The 20,277-nt window shown below is 41.7% G+C and overlaps 1 protein-coding gene across 1 annotated transcript in view; it reads left to right on the top strand.

Moving 5' to 3' along the window:
• Positions 1-1,870: 1,870 nt before the first annotated feature.
• The window catches only part of PREP (prolyl endopeptidase), an 89,706-nt gene continuing 71,299 nt past the window's right edge, over positions 1,871-20,277 (top strand). The window contains exons 1-6 of the mRNA XM_074150427.1: positions 1,871-2,100; positions 3,403-3,477; positions 10,966-11,099; positions 14,054-14,184; positions 16,936-17,145; positions 18,381-18,502. Coding sequence (XP_074006528.1) covers positions 1,882-2,100; positions 3,403-3,477; positions 10,966-11,099; positions 14,054-14,184; positions 16,936-17,145; positions 18,381-18,502 — 891 coding nt within the window. The 5' untranslated portion in view covers positions 1,871-1,881. The remainder of the gene's footprint in view (positions 2,101-3,402; positions 3,478-10,965; positions 11,100-14,053; positions 14,185-16,935; positions 17,146-18,380; positions 18,503-20,277) is intronic.

The raw sequence follows: 20,277 nt of genomic DNA, 5'->3' as shown, positions 1-20,277 counted from the left end.
TTGCAGAAATACCCAGGAAATATTTGGATGTGCAGCTGCTCAGTCAAAGCTGCTTGCAAGTCTGATCGAGCTGCTAAACATTCAGAAACTGTGGATAAATCTGCAATACATTCATCCAGGGAAATATCTCCAGGCTGAAAAAGGTGAATTTTCTAATTTTCTTCAGGTGAATTGCAGCTCTGAATAAGATGCAAGGCCTCTGCTGTGTATGAAGTGAATTTGCAGTTGAGACTACTCAAAACTCTCAGACATACAGTACACACACAGCAAGTTTGTGTAGCACACAGCCAAGCCGAATGCTTTACAGAGGTATTGAGCTAATTCTCCATATGATACCAATTCATGTATATATGTACTTCTGTCTGGGAAGCTCTAGACAGAAACATGGCAGCCTTTGCCTGCCAGTATTTACCTGAGCAAGTTGCTCAGACAATTAGCAAGCTTTTATCAGCATTGGACATGTCAAGGCATTGCCTTTAACCACTTTGCTGGTCGCAAGTTCTCAAGTCCTGTAACAAAAAGTGTAGTCGGCAGCTGTGCTCCAGCCTTGCAAAGGGAGATTAATAGAGAAACAAGGTAAGAAGGAAAAATGACCCAAAGAGAAAGGACAAGAGAGAAGAAGCTTCATAGGTGTTGTTTAGGATGTAAATGAAGCTGATGAATGCAGTTACGTCAGTTAGTAACAGTGATCATTATGGGGTTGGCTTATTTCCTCATACGCACACAACCCTCAGCCTCCCCACAGGATGCCCAATTAGAGATGGCAACTCTTCATTAAGCATAAGCAATCAAGGCATATTTCTGAACTGGTAACTATAAATGTTTTATGCCATTTCTGAAATGTTTTAGATCATTGTCATTCCAGGTGGTTACTTTATTAGCAACTGTGAACGCTCTTTGGGCTGATCGAACCTTAAAACACTGCCACATGCAAACCTCCTTGTCTCCAGCTGGTGCCACACACCAGACGTGCACACTGGTTTACCTCAGATAAGCTGTGGTGATGTCCCCCTCAGGCTGACAGGATGGCTTGGTGAGGGCTGCTAGCGGCAGCGCTGAAGCGACAACTGTTTGGAAGAAAAACAGTTCAGCCACGTTGCTAGCCAAAGGGCAACCCATCCTCTGCGTGTTGCCAGCACTTGCATGATATAGGGGCCCACTGGGTCACTACCTGGAAGGAAAAATGGTTGTAAAGTTTTCTGACCCAGGCAACCCTGTTGTAAAATAAACACCTGGCTGATGAGCCCGAGGTCACCCACCTGAAACACCTTTGGTGGGTGTGCTTTCACCCAGCCTGGCCGCATGGGCGGTGCGGGACCGGAGCCCCTGAGGCCGATGATGAGCAAGAGGAGCGCCAGCCAGCCAGGCCAGCACGCTGGAATGGCCGTCCTCACCGGGCCTCGTTGGCCAACGTGGCCTTCACTTTTCGGGTGAAGGGGAGTATCTGGCAGATTGTGGAGAAGCAGGTTTGATGTATATCGCACTAAAGGTTTGGGTAGGCCCAGCCTCGAGACACCGCCAGCCCCGACCCCCGCAACAGCTGCTGTTTTCCAGTCAGGGCTGAGGGGAGCTCGGGCCCGAGCCTCTCCCCACATCCTGTGTCCAGGCAGGGGAGCCGAGGGAAAAAAAAAAAAAGAATAAAACCCACGATTTTTTTTTTCTTTTAACGTTTACTATAAAGAGGATGAAACCCCTTGGCCAGGTGATGAGAGAAAAACAACCCCTCCGCCGGAGCATGGTGCGCCCGGAGGGGCGAGCGTAGCCGCCTGGTCCCCCCCACCCGACTCGGCCAGCCGGCGCCTGTGCCGGCGGCTCCCTGCAGGGGGCGCTGTGGGGCTCGGCCCGCCGCCGCCGGCCCGCTCTTGGCTGGGGGCGGGTCTTATGGCGGCGCCGCTCCGCCTGGGCCGCGCTGCACGCCTGCTGCCGGCTGCTGCTGCTGCTACGGCCCCGACCCCAGCCCCAGCCCCAGCCCCAGCCCCGCGGCCGCCTCCGCGCCTCTCTTTATCCTCCTCCTCCTCCTTCTCCTCTTCCCGCTGCTCTCCGCCGCCGCCCGCCATGCAGGCCTTCCAGTACCCCGAGGTGTACCGCGACGAGACGGCCGTGAGTACGGCCCTCGCCGGGGCGGCCCGCCGGTTTGTGGCGGCCGCCGGGCCCCGCCGCGGGGGCAGCCCCTCTCGCCAGCCCCCTCGGTGCTGCGGGCGGCCGCCTCGGCGCGGGGTGGGGGGGCGTTATTGCTTTCTCTGCTTTCAGGGCTTTGTTCGGCTCCGGCCGTTAAACGTGCTCCGATTAAAGGGTCTCGGGTTGTTAACGTCCGTGGGCCGCGGCGGCGGCTGGGGGCTTGTTAGAAGCCGGGTTTGTGGCCGTCGTGCCTGTGGGCAAGTCCCGGGGCTGCTGCCGGCTGGCTGAGGCGGGGGGCGGCCGGGGGAAGAGCGGGTTGTCGCCGCCGTGCCGGGTCGGGGGCGCAAACCCCGGAGCTGCCGGTACCGCTGCGTGTCTGCGGGAAATCCAGGCCTCCGCCGGGGCTGGGGCAGCGGGCAGGGGAACAAGCAGTCGTATTTTTACGTGGTGGCACATCTGTAAGATCCTCTCCTTCCAACCGTAAATTGATAGGCAAGGATCGCTGTGTAAATTTGGCTAAAACGGGTTCGGTTTTTCTTCTCCTTCCCCAAAGGACTGCGCTTTAGGCGCCAGCCCAGGAATTATTTACAGAACTAAACATCACTTTTAAACCAAAACGTTTGCAGACATGAGCCAACGCTGGGAAAGGTGTTTTTTTTTTATTTGCTTTCATAGTTGAGTGAAAAGCTGAACTATGCAACTCCTAACAGCAGGTTATTTGTGTACTGGAGGAAGGAAGCGGATAAATTCAGCCACGTGGGTTAGTCTTTTGTGTGTTGTTTTTTTTTAAATTTATATATGTACTGTACACACATGTTTGTGAGCAGCAATAGTAGGGAGGGTTAAACCGGTTTTGTAGCCAGAAACTATATTTGGGGTGCATCCAGTAATTGGGTTTGTGATTTGACAGGACCACCTGGACTTGGAAGAGGTTGGGGTTATTTGGGGGTGATTGGGTTTTGTTTTGTTGGGGGCTTTATTATTACTTTTACTAATCTATCTTGTAGAAGGAATTTATGTTCATGTTCTGCATTTCTCTGGTGCTTTGGTTTTTTTTCTGAGGACACCTCTGCTGCCTTGGTTCCCTCACCAAAGAGTGGTAATATTAGCAACTCACCTGGGAGCAAGGTGCTGCTTTCCTCTTCCTTTGCTTTTTACCACTGTATGCTTTTGTGAAGTTCCAAATACCCTTCATCTTGATGACTATCATTCCTTGATGAATAGAGTTTGCTTGTGTGCATATCTTTTTTTCTTCTTTTAAAGTATTGTCTTTTTTAAATTCAGGTGTTGGATTACCATGGGTGTAAAATCAGTGACCCATACTGTTGGCTTGAAGATCCCGACAGCGAACAGACGAAGGTAACCTTTCTTTGTACAGGAATGGCTGTTTTGACATGGTTCTCTTTCGTAGACTGGGTGCATGGATGCTCTGTTTTTGAAGTACCTGCCGATACTTTTTAAAAACTTACATAGTGAATGTAGGCGTAGTTGACGTGATATCTTATGGTGCCAACAGCAATGCCATTATTTTGTATCTTTGTGTTAATGGGGGAAAGACTGGAACACTTGGTGTAACCTAGATGACAGAATTTGGAAAACTAAGGCCTCGTTTATCTTGCACCCATTTTTCTTAGAGAATTCGAATGCTCAAGGTGGTGGTGTCACGCTGAAGAGAACCACTCGGACTTTGGAGCACTTTTTCTGCTGCCCTAAGTACATCTAAAATTGACATAATAAAATAAAGAGGGGTAGAAAGGAGACTCCTTTGGCTTGCTTTCTTTATACAGTGACAAAGTGAGTGAATGCAACTTTTTGGAGGGGGGGACACCCCTTTTTTAAAAAACACAAACCCAATTTCCTCCTGAAGTTAGGCTTTCTTAGTTACTCTTATTACAGCTTGCGGATGTTGCAGTGTTTTCAGCCTGCTGTGTGGTATAGTTAGACTGTTCTGCTTGAACTGATCTTTCGCTCGGAGAGAATCCTGAAAAATAATAAAGTATAACTGTGAGCCAGTTCCTCTGGTACTTATGGCATAGGGAGGTGCAGGGGTGATGACCAGAAAGTGGTAGGTGGCAGTGTGGAGGGGGTTTCCTCTATAATGGCTAGTAAATAATAACTTTGTGATAACTGTAGTTCCAGATCTAGAACACTGGCATCTATCTAGTATGCGTGATTGTGTCAGAAAGATGATGGAGGGCAGGATCTCCATTTAAAAATGTCCTGCAGGGTGGCTTTCCATTAGTGAGATTCTTTCTAGGTTCTCTCATGTATGTGCTTATGTCATACATGTTGATGAGCTAGAGGATGGTCGAATAGAACTTACTGTAATTGTCAAGAGGAAAATAAAATGTGTACAGTTAGGATCCCATTCTCCGCTTACAAATCTATCAGCGTATATAAAGGTACTTGTGGATTTAAAAGGTTCATTTGGGATCAGGTTTTAGTGAAAAACTCTGCCATGGATGTTAACGCTGAAAATCAGGTATTTAGCAAGTTGGGAGTGTTTTGATTTTTTTGATTCTGTCATCTGTAAGAAACAGTACACATAGGATAGTTTTGTGCCAAATTCAGAGGCATATATGAGTGGGGAGGTATGGTCATGGCTTTCTTTTATAGAGGCCTTACAAATACCTATTAAAGTGGTTTTAGGGATCCTTCAGAAGTGTTGGGATTGAGAAAATGCCAACACCTGACTTTGTGTCCCTGTGTTCAATGCTCTTGCCACATACTGTGAATAGGTTGTGTGGGAACAGTTGAAGGAGGGTGAATCTCATTCTCCAGAGATTGTAGGCAAAATAAGGAATGGAGGATTAGAAAATCCTCATAAAAATGCAGCAGCCCAGACACAAGATGTTACATTGGTGGAATGAAAATACTGTTAAATCTTAACTTGCCTACACTTGTAAAAAACACATGCCTTGGCAGAATCTTGCAGTGCAGTAGTAATACGATGCAAAGAGTGGAGAGAGTTCCTATGTGTGTAGCTGTATGAGTGTGTCATCTTTTCCAAAGTTCCAGGAGTTACTGAACAAAGGGAATCAAAGTATTTTGCTGTTTTACCTCTTTAGTAGAAGAGGCCAGAAAAAAATAGTCTTGAAGTGTTAAACTCCTTTTGTCTGCTTTATCACTCACTTTTGTGTTCCACAGCAAAGGTTGCTAATGGCCACTCTTTCTTGCTAGCTTTTCTTATTATTTTTATCTCGAAGTTCTTGAGATAGTTTGCAGGACTCCTGCAGAATAGCCATTCTGCACCTACTAGATCAAAGAGTAACCAGACGCTGGTATAGAGGCAATTGAATGACTGCGCAGGGTTCAGAGAGAACTTGGAGTGTGCTTTGTAGACTTTTCAAGTCTTCAAGTCACTAGTCTTGAGACTTGTGTCCTTCCCAAGTCGCTTCCTCCAAGTCGCTCGCTCTTTATGTACTCCTTAATATCCCAAACCTCCATTTGTTTGCAGAAAAGTTAAAATATCCTGTGTACACCTCCAACAATAGACTATCTTTAATTTTCTACTTACTAAGTACAGAACTAGAATTCTTTGGACATCCATGCTCATCTGTAGTGAAAGAGCCCCTCTTTGGTTCTTGTTTACAACATGCTTGCTTGGTTTGAGTAGGTGTAACAGTGAAGATTCTGGTTTATGCCAAGAGCGAAGACTGAACATCATTCATTTATTAAGTTAGGAATCTTTTCTCACATGGAAACAGTCAAAATAATTTGGTGTGTGCTGTTGAATAGATACACAGATATGTTGGAATTCTACCTTTCTAGACATAGCAGAAATAGTCATGTCAAACATTGGTGTGGCCACAGAAAATAAATGGGTAGGCCTCACTGTTTTTATGTTTACATGAGTCAGTGAAACATCAAGTTTACTATTTCTTGAAGCATGGATAAAGAAGTACAGGCAAATGTGATTGGTTTTAACTCTGGAGTTTTCATGCTAGTTTCACCTGATGTCCACTGTAGAATTAGCAGGACTGGGACTGAAAAAATTACCCACAACAGCTATGAGTATAAAGAATTGTACTTGTTTTTCCTGTGGCTAGTCCAAGTGATCTTGTGGGTTCTGATAGCAGCTTACAAACAAATGAATGTAGAAGGGTGGGATTATTTTTTTTTTAATTGACTTAATTGGGTATTTTTGCAGTGATAGTAGAGTGCAGATGGTACTGTACCTGATCCACAGTAGTTTGCAAGTTTCTGTTAAGTCAGGTGGTTCTGTGGTTTCCCTCTGCCCTCCCTCCCCTTCTTGCACTGACCTGAATGCTTCTGTCCCTCCCTTTGCATGGGTGTAGTCATCACAAGGTGATGTTCTGGGAGAGAAGCCTTTGGATTCGTTTTATATTGGCACACATGCTTAATCTAGGTCACCCCAAGGCCACATGATAGTTGGATCTAAGATGGTTCAAGAATGGGATCTTTCCTTTTCTAGCAGCCCACAGCCTAGTTTTAATTAGGTGATAGTCAAATAGGTCTAGAAATTTTTCAGCCGTGTGACCAAGATGATCTTATTCTGTATGCAGTGTATGTATCTGCTGTAAAAAGGAGGGTAGTGAAATCTGCAGGTAGCTGAGCAGGACTGTTTCCTGTCAGATAGGCAGTCTTAGAGATGATTAAGCCAATCATCAAGCCACATGCTCAGTCTCATGTGGGAAAAGCTGCTGTTCAAGAAGTATGTGCTTACATGTTCATGATCTATGTGCTTTACTATATCGCTTTTTCCCTGCGTGTTGCTTGGTAATGCACAACTATAAGCAAACAAAACTCCCTTCTCCAAGTATGTAAATAAAAACTGAGCCCCTGGTCAGATGGGGAAGTTCCTACCTCACTGTGGAGAGAGGGAGTGCAGAAGGTGGCTCTGCTACTGCTTGGCCATTGACCTTTAAGACAGACTGAGGAAGCATCCCTGGCATAACTGAAATGTGCTACACCAGTGAAACATGTCCGGTGATGACATGGACCGGAACTGCAAAACCACACTTTTACTGAGATCTTGGGTTTGGCTTGGTTGGACTTTTCAACTTCTTGGTTTGTTTTTTTCACTTTGTGGGAGATGAGCTCTTTTTTAGACTGCAGCAAAGTCTTTTGCTACTAAGTATGTCAGTACCTTAACTCACAGCGTAGGCAGTAATGTGTAACTGGTTTCAGAGTGAGGGATGGACAAGGCATGAAAGAGCAGGGTTCATGTAGCATTCACAGTTCAGTTGAGGTATTATGAATAGGTGTATGTTTGGATTAAGGCTAGAACTGAAACCCTCAAAACTGGAGTCAAATGGATTTGTAGTTATAATAGACCAGTGTTTCACTCGCATGTTTTGATAAATTTCCAATTGCACTTTGAATCTTGCTTTGCTAAATACTAAGGTAGATGTCAAGAGACAAGGCACCAGAAGTCTGCTTCAATTTATTTTGTAATACTTAAAAAAAAAAAAAAAAGGTATATACCCTTTCATACGAGTTGCACTGAAATACCTGAGAATACTGAGAAGATATATATGAAGATTTAGGGGGTAACCATTAAGCAAACTGTAAGTATTTTACAAATTAATAGTAAAGACTGGTAACATTGAAACAATTTATATCCTAGGACTTTTACTTGGAAAGTATGCTGTGAGTGAAAATCATTATCTTGAGAGAATAGCTTAGTGGCATGTAGAAAGCTGCTATGTTGTAACAAAGCATGGTTAAAAAATTTTGTGGAATGGGTGTGTTAGGTGGAATTTAGTTATACTTCTTTTTAAAATAGCAATTGGCCTGCTCAAGTGATGGCCAAACACTTCAGCCTTGAGTAGAACATCTCTACTCTTAGTACAACACTTGAGAAATTCTTTTGCTTTTCAAATTGCCTTATTTTCTGAGATACCCACGAGCATATGTCTTACTTGGACCCATATTCTATCCGTTCTTCTGCTAGCAAATTCTGTCCTGGTTCAAGTCTTATGATAGATTGTCATGTGCAGATTTCTACAGGTAAAATAAGAGTCTTTCTCTATAGGCTCATGAAGATCTACAGAGTTACTGTTAGTCCTGTAGCCTGGGTGGCATCTGTTCAGCTCAGCGTGGTGGATGGGGGTTGTTTACTGTGAGAGTTTCTGCTGACATCTGTTCCTGTACTTTACCTAGAGCAATATTTCAATTATGTATTGCTTTTTGAAGATGAATGTAACCTCGTGCTCAAAAGTGTAAGAACAGAGAGTTTCCAAACTGAACTGGGTTCTCCTCAGCGGAACTCTTTCAAAAGCCTGTAATTCCTACCTGCTTTTTCGGATAGCAATGGCATGCCCTTTTACAAATAGTCTTGGAATCTTTGGTGCATACTAAGTGGAAATGGGAAAAATTTATTAAGTTGCTGTAAAAGCAAAATTACTAGTGTTTCAGTTGTGAGTGCAATAATTAGTATGTAAGCATGCTCTTGTGCAACAGAAAAGTTTGTGTCTCCTCTTTGGATACCAGTAATGAAAGCAGATGTGGTAAGATGTGACTGTGCAGTTAAAAGTGAATAATGCACAGTTCAGTTCCCTTGCAGCAATGTTACCATTTTGGTCCTGTTGTTGGTAGCTGAAACAAAGATATGTGCCAGTTTCTGTCCAGTAAATGCAACTGAAACGTGCTTTTGCTCCTCCAGTACAATGGATGGTTTTATGCATGTTTTTATAAGACCTCTTTTCTCTGAAAATGTCACAGGGCTTTGAGTAGTTAGTTTATTTGTGTAGCGTGCGCTGTCTAGATTTTTGTGTAGGTAGTCTTTAAAATTCCTGTATTTCCATTTGGAAAAAATAAATTCAGATATACATAATTCTTGGGTAGATTTGATTAAGTTCTTTCATCATCTGATGAGGAGAATGGCTGTAGTGGTACGATGTGGAGGCTTCATGCCATTTTGACTTACCATTGGGATGTGCTGTGCTGGGTGTTGAAGCTTTCTGTGCCAGTATGATCGTCAAAGGGGAAACAGAAGCAAAAATCGGCCTTCCCTTGGCAATGCATTCACCTCTCTCCTTTTTTTTTCAGGTGATGGTTTCCTGACTATGTATCCTTTCTGATACATAGAGTCTAATTTTGAGTAAAGATCCAGAAGTCATCGTTGTTAGCCTTCTGTAGCTGTTCCTTTTCAGTGCTGTAGTGCTTGCTTTCTTGTGTCATCCTTGAGTGGTGACTTGTGTGTAACCAGCCCATGTGTTCTTAAACTAGTATGTTTCAGCACTTAGCCAAGTGCTCTTAGGGCGTTACTGATTTTGCACTCACAGGTTTAAAGCTTATCAGTTTCTGGATGGTTTGTTAGGCACGAACAAATATCCCTCAAGTGGAGACTGACCATAATGTGCTTTCTCCTTTACTTTTTGGCCCAAGAAGTCTCTGAAAACACAGTTTAGCATGTAATGCAGCTCTTGGCTATGCGCTGCTGTGGCAGTGACACAAATGGGAGGGAGAGTGTCTCCCTACTTGCCCCACATGCTCACTTCTCACCACATGAAATATCTGTAAAATGCTACTGAAAGAGTTTTATGTTCTATTATTTCCTCTTTTTCACCTGAAGAATTAATAAATGAGTCAATATTGATAGCAGTTGGTAAACGTGTGCCAGGTGTTCTGTTTGTACAGCAGCTGGCTTTTCTGAAAGTTGTGAAATAATGGATTGTAGCCCTGCCTTTCCTGTGGATCATGCCCTGCCGTGAAGTGTAGCTCGGATGTTATCACGTGTTGATCTGCTTGCTGTGTGACAGATTCAGGACAGGTAGAAACAATAGCCCCTTTCAAAGCAACTGGGAAAAGAGACCTGGGTAAGCAAGAGATGAGTGGGCAGGGTTTCAAGTTGGAGGCAGAGACTGGGGTCTGAGAGTGATGCTGCAGTTATCACTGCAACAGCTGGCTGTGAGTTACAGTCACACACACAGTGTCCTGTCCTTCCTGCTCCTTGTTAGAGAAAGAAAAGCCTGCATGTCTTCTTCTTAGCAGCTGTTGTTCACCTTGAGACACTTAGGTATTAATTTTATGTTAATATACCATGCTATAAATAGGGATGGTGAAACACCAACAGAGCACTGTATTTTCTATGCATGTCATGGGAGTGGCAGCCGCTGACAAACAGCTGGAGTGGGAATGGTTTTGGCCACTGTTCTTAAGTGTTTGTGACTAGGAGGTGGAGTGTTTTAAAGAAACCAGACTCCTCAAAGTTCTCTTCTCAAGGATTAGGTATTTTTTCCCTTTGTAACTAAGAACTGATCTGTGGACAGTTCTTTGGGCTTTCCAACAAATACTGTCTGGGACTAATCCTATGTGTTATGTTAATAGGATCAACAGATGGTGCACGTGATGTTTTGCATCATCTTCCAGCCCTTCACAGCACCTGAAATAATCGTGCTGTCTGTGGGCAAAAGGGACTCTGTTCTTTATCCATTTCCTATTCTATTTATCATAGAGTATTGGGGTATCATGTATTTATGGTGAAGTAAAGGAAGATGGTAATTCCTAGGTATGTACTGTAAGTTAGCTTTTCTATGCCATTTAGGCAAATATAAGGAGAGGTTTTTAAAAGCATGAGGCTTGGTTATTGGGTTTTGGGTTTTTTTTTAAAGGGGAATGGCAGGAATCTTGCTTGTCTTTGGCCAAACCACTGGTTATCCCAATGCCCTGGACAGACTTTATTCAAGATACATCAGTCTTACTACAGAATTGTGGCATAATGCAAATAAGTATGTAAGACTATTCAGGTGTGATACTACACAACCTATATGGGGGGAAATATGTCTGTGATGCATTGCTTCAGAAAATAGTGCGTCCTGTAGGAAATACGCATTCCTGCTTGAGTTCATGACTTTTTTGGGGGGTATTGTTTTCTTTCAGGCATTTGTGGAGGCTCAGAACAAGCTTACAGTACCCTTTCTCGAGCAGTGTCCTGTCAGAGGACTGTTCAAAGAACGAATGACTGAACTCTACGATTATCCAAAGTACAGTTGCCACTTCAAGAAAGGAAAAAGGTATGTGTGGAATGTCTTTGTAGGTGGTGATGAATGTGAAGCAAGTAAAAAGCAACTACTAGTTAGGAAAACAAATTATAAGTGATATTTGTATTTATTCCTGTATAGTTGGGAAGCAGGAAGAGTAAGCTGATGTTACTGTATATGGTTACATGATGCAGAGCACAAGATGCTTGACTGTCTCCAGTTCCCAGTCACATTATCTTCTTGTTCTTTTGTTGTCTTTTTTTTTTTTTTTTTATAGGAAGAATTGTGAGTTTATCAAAACTCAGACAACTTTTGTAGAATAACTGTTGTAAAAGTAAAACTTTGGGGAGTTCCTTTCAGGGTTGGTCACAGTCTATATAGCTAAAGGCACCTCATCCTGAAAATAGCACAAGTCTGTCATGTATATGTCGTTCTAAATATTTACTAAAATATTGCTGTTATGTTGGTCATACTTTGAGCAGCTGGTGGGATTTTTGTTTAGTCATAGCCAGTGAAAAGCAGTGGGAATTCACTGGTGAAAAACAGCTCCTGTGTCTGCACGGGATGGGGGAAATATCATTTGGTGGACTTAGGGCAACTGATGCAAAAAGATTTGTCTTCTAAGAAATAAAGAAATCCTGATGTATGCCAATGCCTAGATTGTTTTAATTCTTTAGCTAGGTAAAGAGATGGTGGTTCTGCAGCTTACCCAATGTCTGGAGACTGCAGGTGCTACTCAGTTTTATGTGACCTCTTTCAGAAACTGTAGCCATCTCCTAGAGAGAGGGAGTAAAGGGATGAAACTGCTGGTTAACTTAGTAACATCTAAAGATTATTTGAGCAGTTGAAAAAGAGAGTGCAAACAACCAGCCATTCTTAATCATGGGAAACACAAATTGTCTTTTTCAGTATTTTCAATTTGTTTGATCCTTATGGAGTGGGCACCCAGATATGCCAGGTATGTTTTTCACTGTCATCTATAGGAAAGAACAGAAGATTTCTGCCCTAAGATATTGAGGGGCATCTGCTACTCTTTAGCTACCTGTCCTGTGCTGTGAGGAGGGTGTGCATAGTTGTTACTAAGGGGGGGAAAGTCTGTACTATGTGGGTTTTTACAAAAGTATATTGTGGGGAGTGAGCCCCAAGCTGATGTTGATTTAAATTGTCACTGATGCACAGCACATCAATGTATAGAGGTGCGAAGTTTAAGCCCAGAAGCAGTGGAACTGTGTAGGATGGTGCTGCATTTGGGGAAGTAAGTGTTGTTGAGCGATTCAGGCTTATTAGTTTGTATGTGATGTTCATGCAGACGTAGCTGTGCTGAATCTGGTTCTGGAGCAGGCTTTGTCAGTGACTGCTGTGGATTCTCTGACCCATTCTCCCTGTGCAAACTTGCCTGGGTGTGGTTATCTTCAATGCTGATAAGGATTGATGTTGCAGAAGTGCTCGTGGCACTCATAGTCTCCACCAAAGATAAAAAGTCTTAATTTGATGCAGCTGACTGTTCTCCAGGAAGGATATTTAAGCCAGGAGCTTAATGTGCTTTAACTTGTGACACTGATTTTTTTTTTATAGATGTCTCTTCAGCTTTTCTGAGTGTTACTCTATTTCTTGGCATGTGTTGAACTTAAATCACAGTGGTTTAAAAATCATACCAGAAAAACATTATGGTGTTTGAGGAGATCAAGAAGGCTCTACCAACTAAAGTAACACTTAGTAAGGGGTGGAGGGAGGAATTATTCTATCTAAACTTCCCATAACACTTAGAAATTCTTGAGTTTAATTACTCCAGTTTTCTGCCAAAGAGTAGCTGCTAAAGGACAGTGTCTGAAGAGCTGTTCTGTAGAATCTGCAGAAAGGAAGAGTGCCCAGGGAGGTGCTGCATCCATCGCATTGTTTGACCTTTGCTTCCCAGCTTATTGCCCAGCATTGCAGAGGTGAAATTGGCTAGAAAATGTGTGGTCAAATGGAAAATTACATAACTTTTTCTTCTCTTTGAATCTTTTGATTTTGTCACTCATGGAACATTTTTGTTAATATTTGAACATACTGCTACTTCAGATTGTTAGCTAGGCCTCTGTGAGTATAGTTCCCCATTCTGGGTTTACCAGGTTCTCGTGCTCGTATCCAATATTGGGAATTCTTAGGGAATATGTGAACTTGTGTTTAGGTTTGAACATTACCTCATAAATTCCCCTCTTTCCCCAGGTGAAGCTGCTATTTGATTTGTTAAGTCACGGGTTTGTGTAATAAAACTTAGAAGTCCTATGAAGGATTATGAATTGTGTAGAACACAGTTCCTAATTTATTTGAACTCTGTAGTGTCTTATGATGTTAAGAGTATCCCTTGCTAATGAGAATTCTGTAATTCTATGTTCCTATAATGTTTTCAAAACACATAGTTTTAGGGACATTGGGAAATACAGATGAAACCATTTGAGTTCTGTTTCATTTGAAAATCTGTTAACCGCCTGATACAGATTGAAAGCAGCTTTATGAATTACGAAGTTTAGAGCATAAAGGATGGGAACCTGTGCCAATACTTGTAACAGAGAAATGCTAAGGTTGCCAGAGCTGTTTAACATTGACAGTTACGTAGAGTTAGTAGTATACTTAGCTTTGTTTGAAATGCACTGTGGCAAATGCAGCTTTTATGTTTAAAAGATGTTTTGGATGCATTCTACAGTGTCTTCTATAAAATCTATATGACATTGGGATGAGATTCCTCTGGTTTTTAGAGGCCTAGAAATTGATATCTGGGCTTCCTCTGTAGTAAGGGGGAGAGAAAGACACCTACAGAGGATGGTTAAATCCCTAATGGCCACAGAGGAAGCCATGATTCCTTGCTCTAATGTCAAGCTTGTGTTTCCCTTATGTATTTATCTGTCTTTTATTCACTTCATGACAATCCTGTACAAGTTCTTCTTGCTTGTCTAACTGAAAATCTGAGTTCTTCCTACTTATTTTTCCCTCTTGTGTTTTTTTAGGTATTTTCACTTCTACAATACAGGACTGCAGAACCAGCGAGTTTTATATGTACAAGATTCCTTGGATGCCGATGCCAAAGTTTTTCTTGATCCAAATAAGCTTTCTGATGATGGCACTGTGGCTTTACGAGGTTAGTGAGACAGCAGTTACTGCTGAATAAGTCTGGTCTTCAGCAGAAGCTAGAAGTGGTTTTCAACTCTTCACCTGTAAAAGTATGGCTACAGTGGCTTCTTTTAATCAAAGTAGTCACAATAGCCATACGTGGATCTGTATAGTGTTTCAGAAGAACACTTCTAAATCTACATTGTATTCACAATTAACTTGGTTTGGTTTCTCAGTGTCTTTTTTCACAACTCTGTAACAGGTTTCTGCTGAAATATGAGCAGATCTTGAGGCTGTCCATAGCAAAGATACATACAAATTCTCTCAAAATTGTATTTTGCATCTTTAACACAAGCCAGCAAGTTAGAGACTGTGAAGAATGTATTGTTAGCTTTTATGAGAATCACAAAGTTACTTGTGTTCACTAGGGCTTTGACACGTGTTAGCGTCCATTTTCCCACTCTCTATCAGCTTATTGTAGAGGCAAGACTCTTGGACCTGAAAGTGCTTTAAGTCTGTTCAAGGCCAGTTAATAAAAGCAGAGGACAGAATTAATGAATGCTTCTTTAAGTGTGACCTAGTTGACAAGAATCAATATGGCTTTTTTTTAGTGAGAAGTCCTGCCTTAAACTGTGGATAAAAGCAATTTGGTTCATATAATCTCTTTGCGTTTCTAAAAAGCTTGACAAAGTCTCTTTCTAAATGCACTTAGGAAAACAACAGCCATGGAACAAGAGGGAAAACACCTGATGTTAATAAATAATTGATTTAAAGGCAGGGACAGGAATAACTGGCTGTCAAAATGGAAATCACCAATAGAGTTCTGTGTGGGACTGTGCTAGGACTTGCACTGTTCAGTATGTTCAGTATATTAGAAAAAGGAGTGAGCAGTGAGGTAGCAGAGTTTGGTGATGATACAAAGGCATTCTACGTAAAGGCTGAAGGGTAACTGACGAGCTGCAGGAAGACCTTAGTGATAGTGAGTGAGCATTAAATTAACAGGTGAAAGTCTCTGTGCAGATAATTTAAGTGATGCAGAGGGGACAAGCACTCCTAACCTCATTTGTAGAGGAACAGATGGAATGGTCTCTGAGCTGACCATGACCACTTGGGAACAATTCTTAGGCTGTGATAGGTAGTTCCGTGAAAATGTCAGCCTGGTTCTTGGTAGCAGCCAAAAAAGCACATCAAATACCTGAAATGATTAAGGAGAAAATAGAGAACTAAACAAAAAACAGGATTACATTAGCAACCCAGGGGTTTATACAGTAGCAATGAATACTAAATATAGTTCCAGTCCCCTCAGCTGAAAAGGGGCTCTGAAGTACAGTTCAGAGGAGGGCAGTGGCAACAATGAAGGGTATGACGCAGAGGTCAGAAACAACTGAGTGTGCCTGGATCAATCGGCTTGGAAAAGGGACAATTTAGCAGAGGTATAATAGAGGTCTACAGAATCATTTGTGGCATGCAGCCCCACATGCAGTAGTAGTAGGGGCTGCTTAGTCATCATTTTTTTCTATTGCAAGAATGGGGGGATATCAAATGAAGGCAGTGGGAGCCAAGTCCAAAGCAAACCAAAGAAGGTGATGGTTCATGCCTCAAGAAGTAGGTCTGTAGAACCCCTTATCAATGGATGTTGGTGGTGCAAAAAACACTTACTGTTTAAAGGCAAGCTGGACAAGATCAAGGAGGAGGGAAGCATTGACGATTATTAACGAACTACTTCATGGAAAAGAAGGCTCCTAGGCTAAAAATGGTCAGATGTTGTAGGGAGTACTTGAGGGAACTACTACATGTGCTTGTTCTTATTCGTGTAGGCATCTTGTTATGGTTACTTCTGAGGACAGATAGGTGTAATCTTGTTCTGAATCAGAATGGCCACTCGTGTTCTTATAGGGGAGAGCATGTTAGGGTGGCATAGAGGTGCATCTCAAACCTGCTATTTCTATGAAATGCAACTTTTTTGTATTTTTTTTTTTTTCTGTACTTACTTTCAGGCCTATGATAATCCAGTCTATTCCTTGAATTGATTTGCAAAAGTGAAACTGATCTTATCAACTGTGATGGAGGCTCTTCTGAATTTTTTCCAGAATCATGTTTTCCTCACAGTTTGGATAAAGTGACATAAATACCCGAGGTCTTAGCTGAGAATACTAGCGACTAATCCATTTGTGTGATAGTGGCAAATTTGCCTAGTTACTTCAGTTTTCATGGCTTTGCAGGGTCTAGTTTCAGTGACTCCAATATTGAAGTGGTACTTGCTTTATTTCAGGATGCATTGCTTGCATCTCAATTTCTGTTGACTTCTTTGGTACTATTTCTCTCTTAAAATCTCACTTTTAAGTTCTCTACCTGTGTGCATTGTCAGTCTCCACCTCTTCCCCCCAAACTCGGGGAAGTAGAAGAATTATTACTCAAATCATAATTCAGATGCTGGGCATAAGCGATGTTACTGAACATACTTCCTGAGTATACATGCCTAAACTCACATCTGTGAACTACTTGAGACGTCCACAGAGACTGGAAAAGTGCTGTGAATCCCAAATGATAGCACATGTAGTTGCTTGCACTGTCTTTTAGAAAATAAACCCTCTTCTCTCAGTGTTCAGTGAACACAGTTCTTCTAACTGCTTTCCCAATTTCACCTCTGTTTTGTTGGGATTTGGCTAGTGTGTAGTAGATAATAAAAAGCTGTGTGGCAAAATAACAAACACTTTTTGGAAAATATTGATTCCTTGTGCTGGTTCTTACTTCATCTTGTTTGGTTCCAATTTCCTAGGTTATGCATTCAGTGAAGATGGTGAATACTTTGCATATGGCCTGAGTTCTAGTGGCTCTGATTGGGTTACTATCAAGTTTATGAAAGTAGAAGGTCCTGAGGATCTTCCAGATACGCTGGAGAGAGTTAAATTCAGTTGCATGGCATGGACCCATGATGGAAAAGGCATGTTCTATAATTGCTATCCAAAACAGGATGGGAAAAGTGATGGTAAGTATGACTGTACTAATTGTGTGCCTTGTGGAAGCGAAATGACCTTTAAGTAAATTGGTGCAACAAATAATTAGCTCTACTAGTTTATACTGAAATAACTAGCTATTCTAGTTTATACAATTGGATACCAGATTATGTCTTGTATGACCACAGCCTATATTCAGTGCGAGTATCCTCTTGTCTGCCTGTCCCTGTCTTTCCCTTAAAAGTTTGCTGCTCCTTTTCTTTTTCTCTGTGATGATTTACTCAGCTTTCATACGGGGTGTTATTGGCTGAAATTTGATGTCTGATGACAGCTTACTTAGATCTCTTCCCGTTTTGCATTTGTGTGGGCAGAGGTGAACTGGCTTGGGAGGTTGACCTGATGAATAGCAATCTGGGGCATGTGGTTTTTGTTATTCAACCAGATTAATTCATCTGTGGTTCACAGCACAGCAACACAAAATGTTTATGCTAGCAAAACGCAAGGAGCAGCACACAAAGTGGAATAAATTGCTGAGGAGCATCAATAGGGAAGGAATTTAGCAGCTCTCAGTATAAGGCAGTGCTACTGAGAAGTTTATTCTGTGGCTATGCTCTTTGTTAAACCTTGGAGCCTGAATTTTGCTTCTGTAGTGACTTTTGCAGTCTGTCATTTTGCCAGACTTGCAAGTTAGATACACACCTTGTGTTTTTTACCTTTAAACATGTTTGTAGGTCAGAAGCTGAAGTGTTGGAAAATGTTGAAAGAGCAAAATTTTTTAAAAAATAAAAATTAAGTAGCACCTCATGTGATGCTTTAAAATACTTCTTTTTTTATTTTTCAGCAAATGAAAGTATGAAGGTTTCTAGGAATGATAATTAGCAATAAATCTCCCCTTAGTTGCCCAGGGTGAAGGAGGAGTAAAACATCATTAGAGGGTGGCAGGGTTTGTTGTTTTTCTCTGCTTGCTTAGTATTTCTAGAAAGCAAAGCTTGGAATGATAAGTTTTCACATTTGAAGAATGTATTATCAGCAATAAAAGGAAAGGGTAACTGAACAGGTTTGCAGTGTGGTTTGAAGTTTTATTTTGTTTTGGCAGGGGGTGTGTGTTTGGAGGGGAATGGTTGTATACTCAGACCATCCTAATTTGCTCTGCTGAATTACTCTTCTCTTTTATATGCAAAGGGGTATAGAAGTTTCTGCAGGTTTTATTTGGTTATTGTTGGATTTCTTTGAGAACTAATTACTTTAAATATCCGCATTTCACTAGGTACTGAGACCTCCACTAATCTGCACCAAAAGCTGCATTATCACGTGTTAGGAACTGACCAGTCAGAAGATATCTTGTGTGCTGAATTTCCCGATGAACCAAAATGGATGGGTGGAGCTGAGGTACAGTAAACACCCTGAAGCTTGTCATCATTATGTTCAGTTTTTCAGATTCTTACAACTGATAGTAGGTATATCGTTAAAAGAACGCTTTTTAGTAGTGTTGCAGAGTTGACCATTGAACTAGGAGTCATTGATTAAGAAACGCTGAAAATCAGGCTGTTTCGTTTGCTTTAAATCAATCCTTAAGACTGTAATGACACAATTGCATGTCATTTTTCTTCACTGAGGGCATTCTGCCTGATACGCATTCCAGGACAGAGAAGGATCATTTGATAGACAATGCGTCATTGTTCTTGTTTCTTCTTAGTCAGTGTTGAGCCCCAGCCTTCACTTCTGTGCAAAAACCTTATTCCAATAATCAGCATGTCTGGATATTCCCTGCCATGTATATATTTTGTTCATATTTATTTTTGTGATTTCTTTCTCAAACATAAAATACGTCTATTCTACTTACATGAAGAGTGGAGACATGCAGGTTAAAATCTGTTAATACTGTGTGCACAGTTGGAGACTTAAGTTTCCCTACAACAAGCTTTATTAGAACAAGTATGGTGTGGACTGTGGTATTGGAGATGGAACAAGTGACTGCCAGAATTGCTTTCTTAAGCTTATTTTGTTGAACGACTACTACTATATTGTGCAAAGTCCCAGTGAACCAAAATGATAGGTAACCATGGTCTGTTCTTCCTTACATGAATGGTTCAAAAGACCCTAAGTTTTGTAATTAATGTGTGTTTTATTCTTCATGTTAGATTTAACAATGCTTGATTGAGTGCACTGTTGTAAGTGCTGTTGGACTGTAGTGGTGGTCGCTCTGTTTATCAGGGAAGTGATGTTTTTCCAGTGGATAAAAACCTGTTGTAGTTCTTTGTACTCTCCAATCTGCTGTGTTTAGTCAGTACCTCTTGTTTCTATACAGAGTCTCTTTTTTTACAGCTCAAAAACGAGTCAGTTCTGTTGAGTTTAACTGGCAATAAAATGGAATCGTTATCCTTATTTTTCCCTAGTTCCGTAAATAAATGGGCTTTCTGTTGGTGACAGATGTCTTACAGTGATGTATCCACTGATTCACGAGTGATGCATATTATTATTATTATTGCTTTGCAGTGTCATGAGCTAAACTACACATGTTGTTGTGAAGACAAATTCATTTTTCGTGAGGGAAGGCTGTTGCATTCTGATTCATCGGACTATACAGTTTTTAGGCTAGTGAAAGTTTGCAATCTCAGATACCATTTCCAGGGGATTTAATATTATCTTCTGTATTAGGCGTAGAGATACGCTTGTTTTATAGGTAGCAAAACCTTCTTTGAGATAATAGCACACTAACAGAGCCTTTTCTTATCTAAATTGAAGAAACAGGGCTGGAGCATTTCAAGATCAGAAATACAGAACCGAATATGAGGGGGACCATGGAAGGTTATTCATAGTATGATGCTTGTAGTGAGCACCAAAGAGTTTGCCTGGCTAGGGTGCAGAGAAGCAGCCATCCTGCATCTCCTGGCTCTTCTATTGTGAAAGTAAAGCTTGAGGCAGCCTTAAATGTAAAAAATATCTTTTTTTTTTTTTTTTTTTTCTGATGCCAAATGTCTCAGGTAATTTTTGTTATTGATGAGAATATATAACTCTTCTATCAAATGATCAAAAGGTCTTTGGGGTGTGAAGAGGGGAATGGTAGTAGTAACTCTTGCTGTAGAATAGGAAGGCAATAGAATGTAGCGCAGCTGCCAGCTCTGAAGCCACTGGAATTGAAACAGCCCCATAAGTATCAGGAA

This window comes from Numenius arquata, chromosome 7 (assembly GCF_964106895.1).
Source record: "Numenius arquata chromosome 7, bNumArq3.hap1.1, whole genome shotgun sequence".
Lineage (NCBI taxonomy): Eukaryota > Metazoa > Chordata > Aves > Charadriiformes > Scolopacidae > Numenius > Numenius arquata.
Note: the sequence above shows the minus strand (reverse complement) of the source record. Positions and strands in the feature narration are given on the sequence as shown.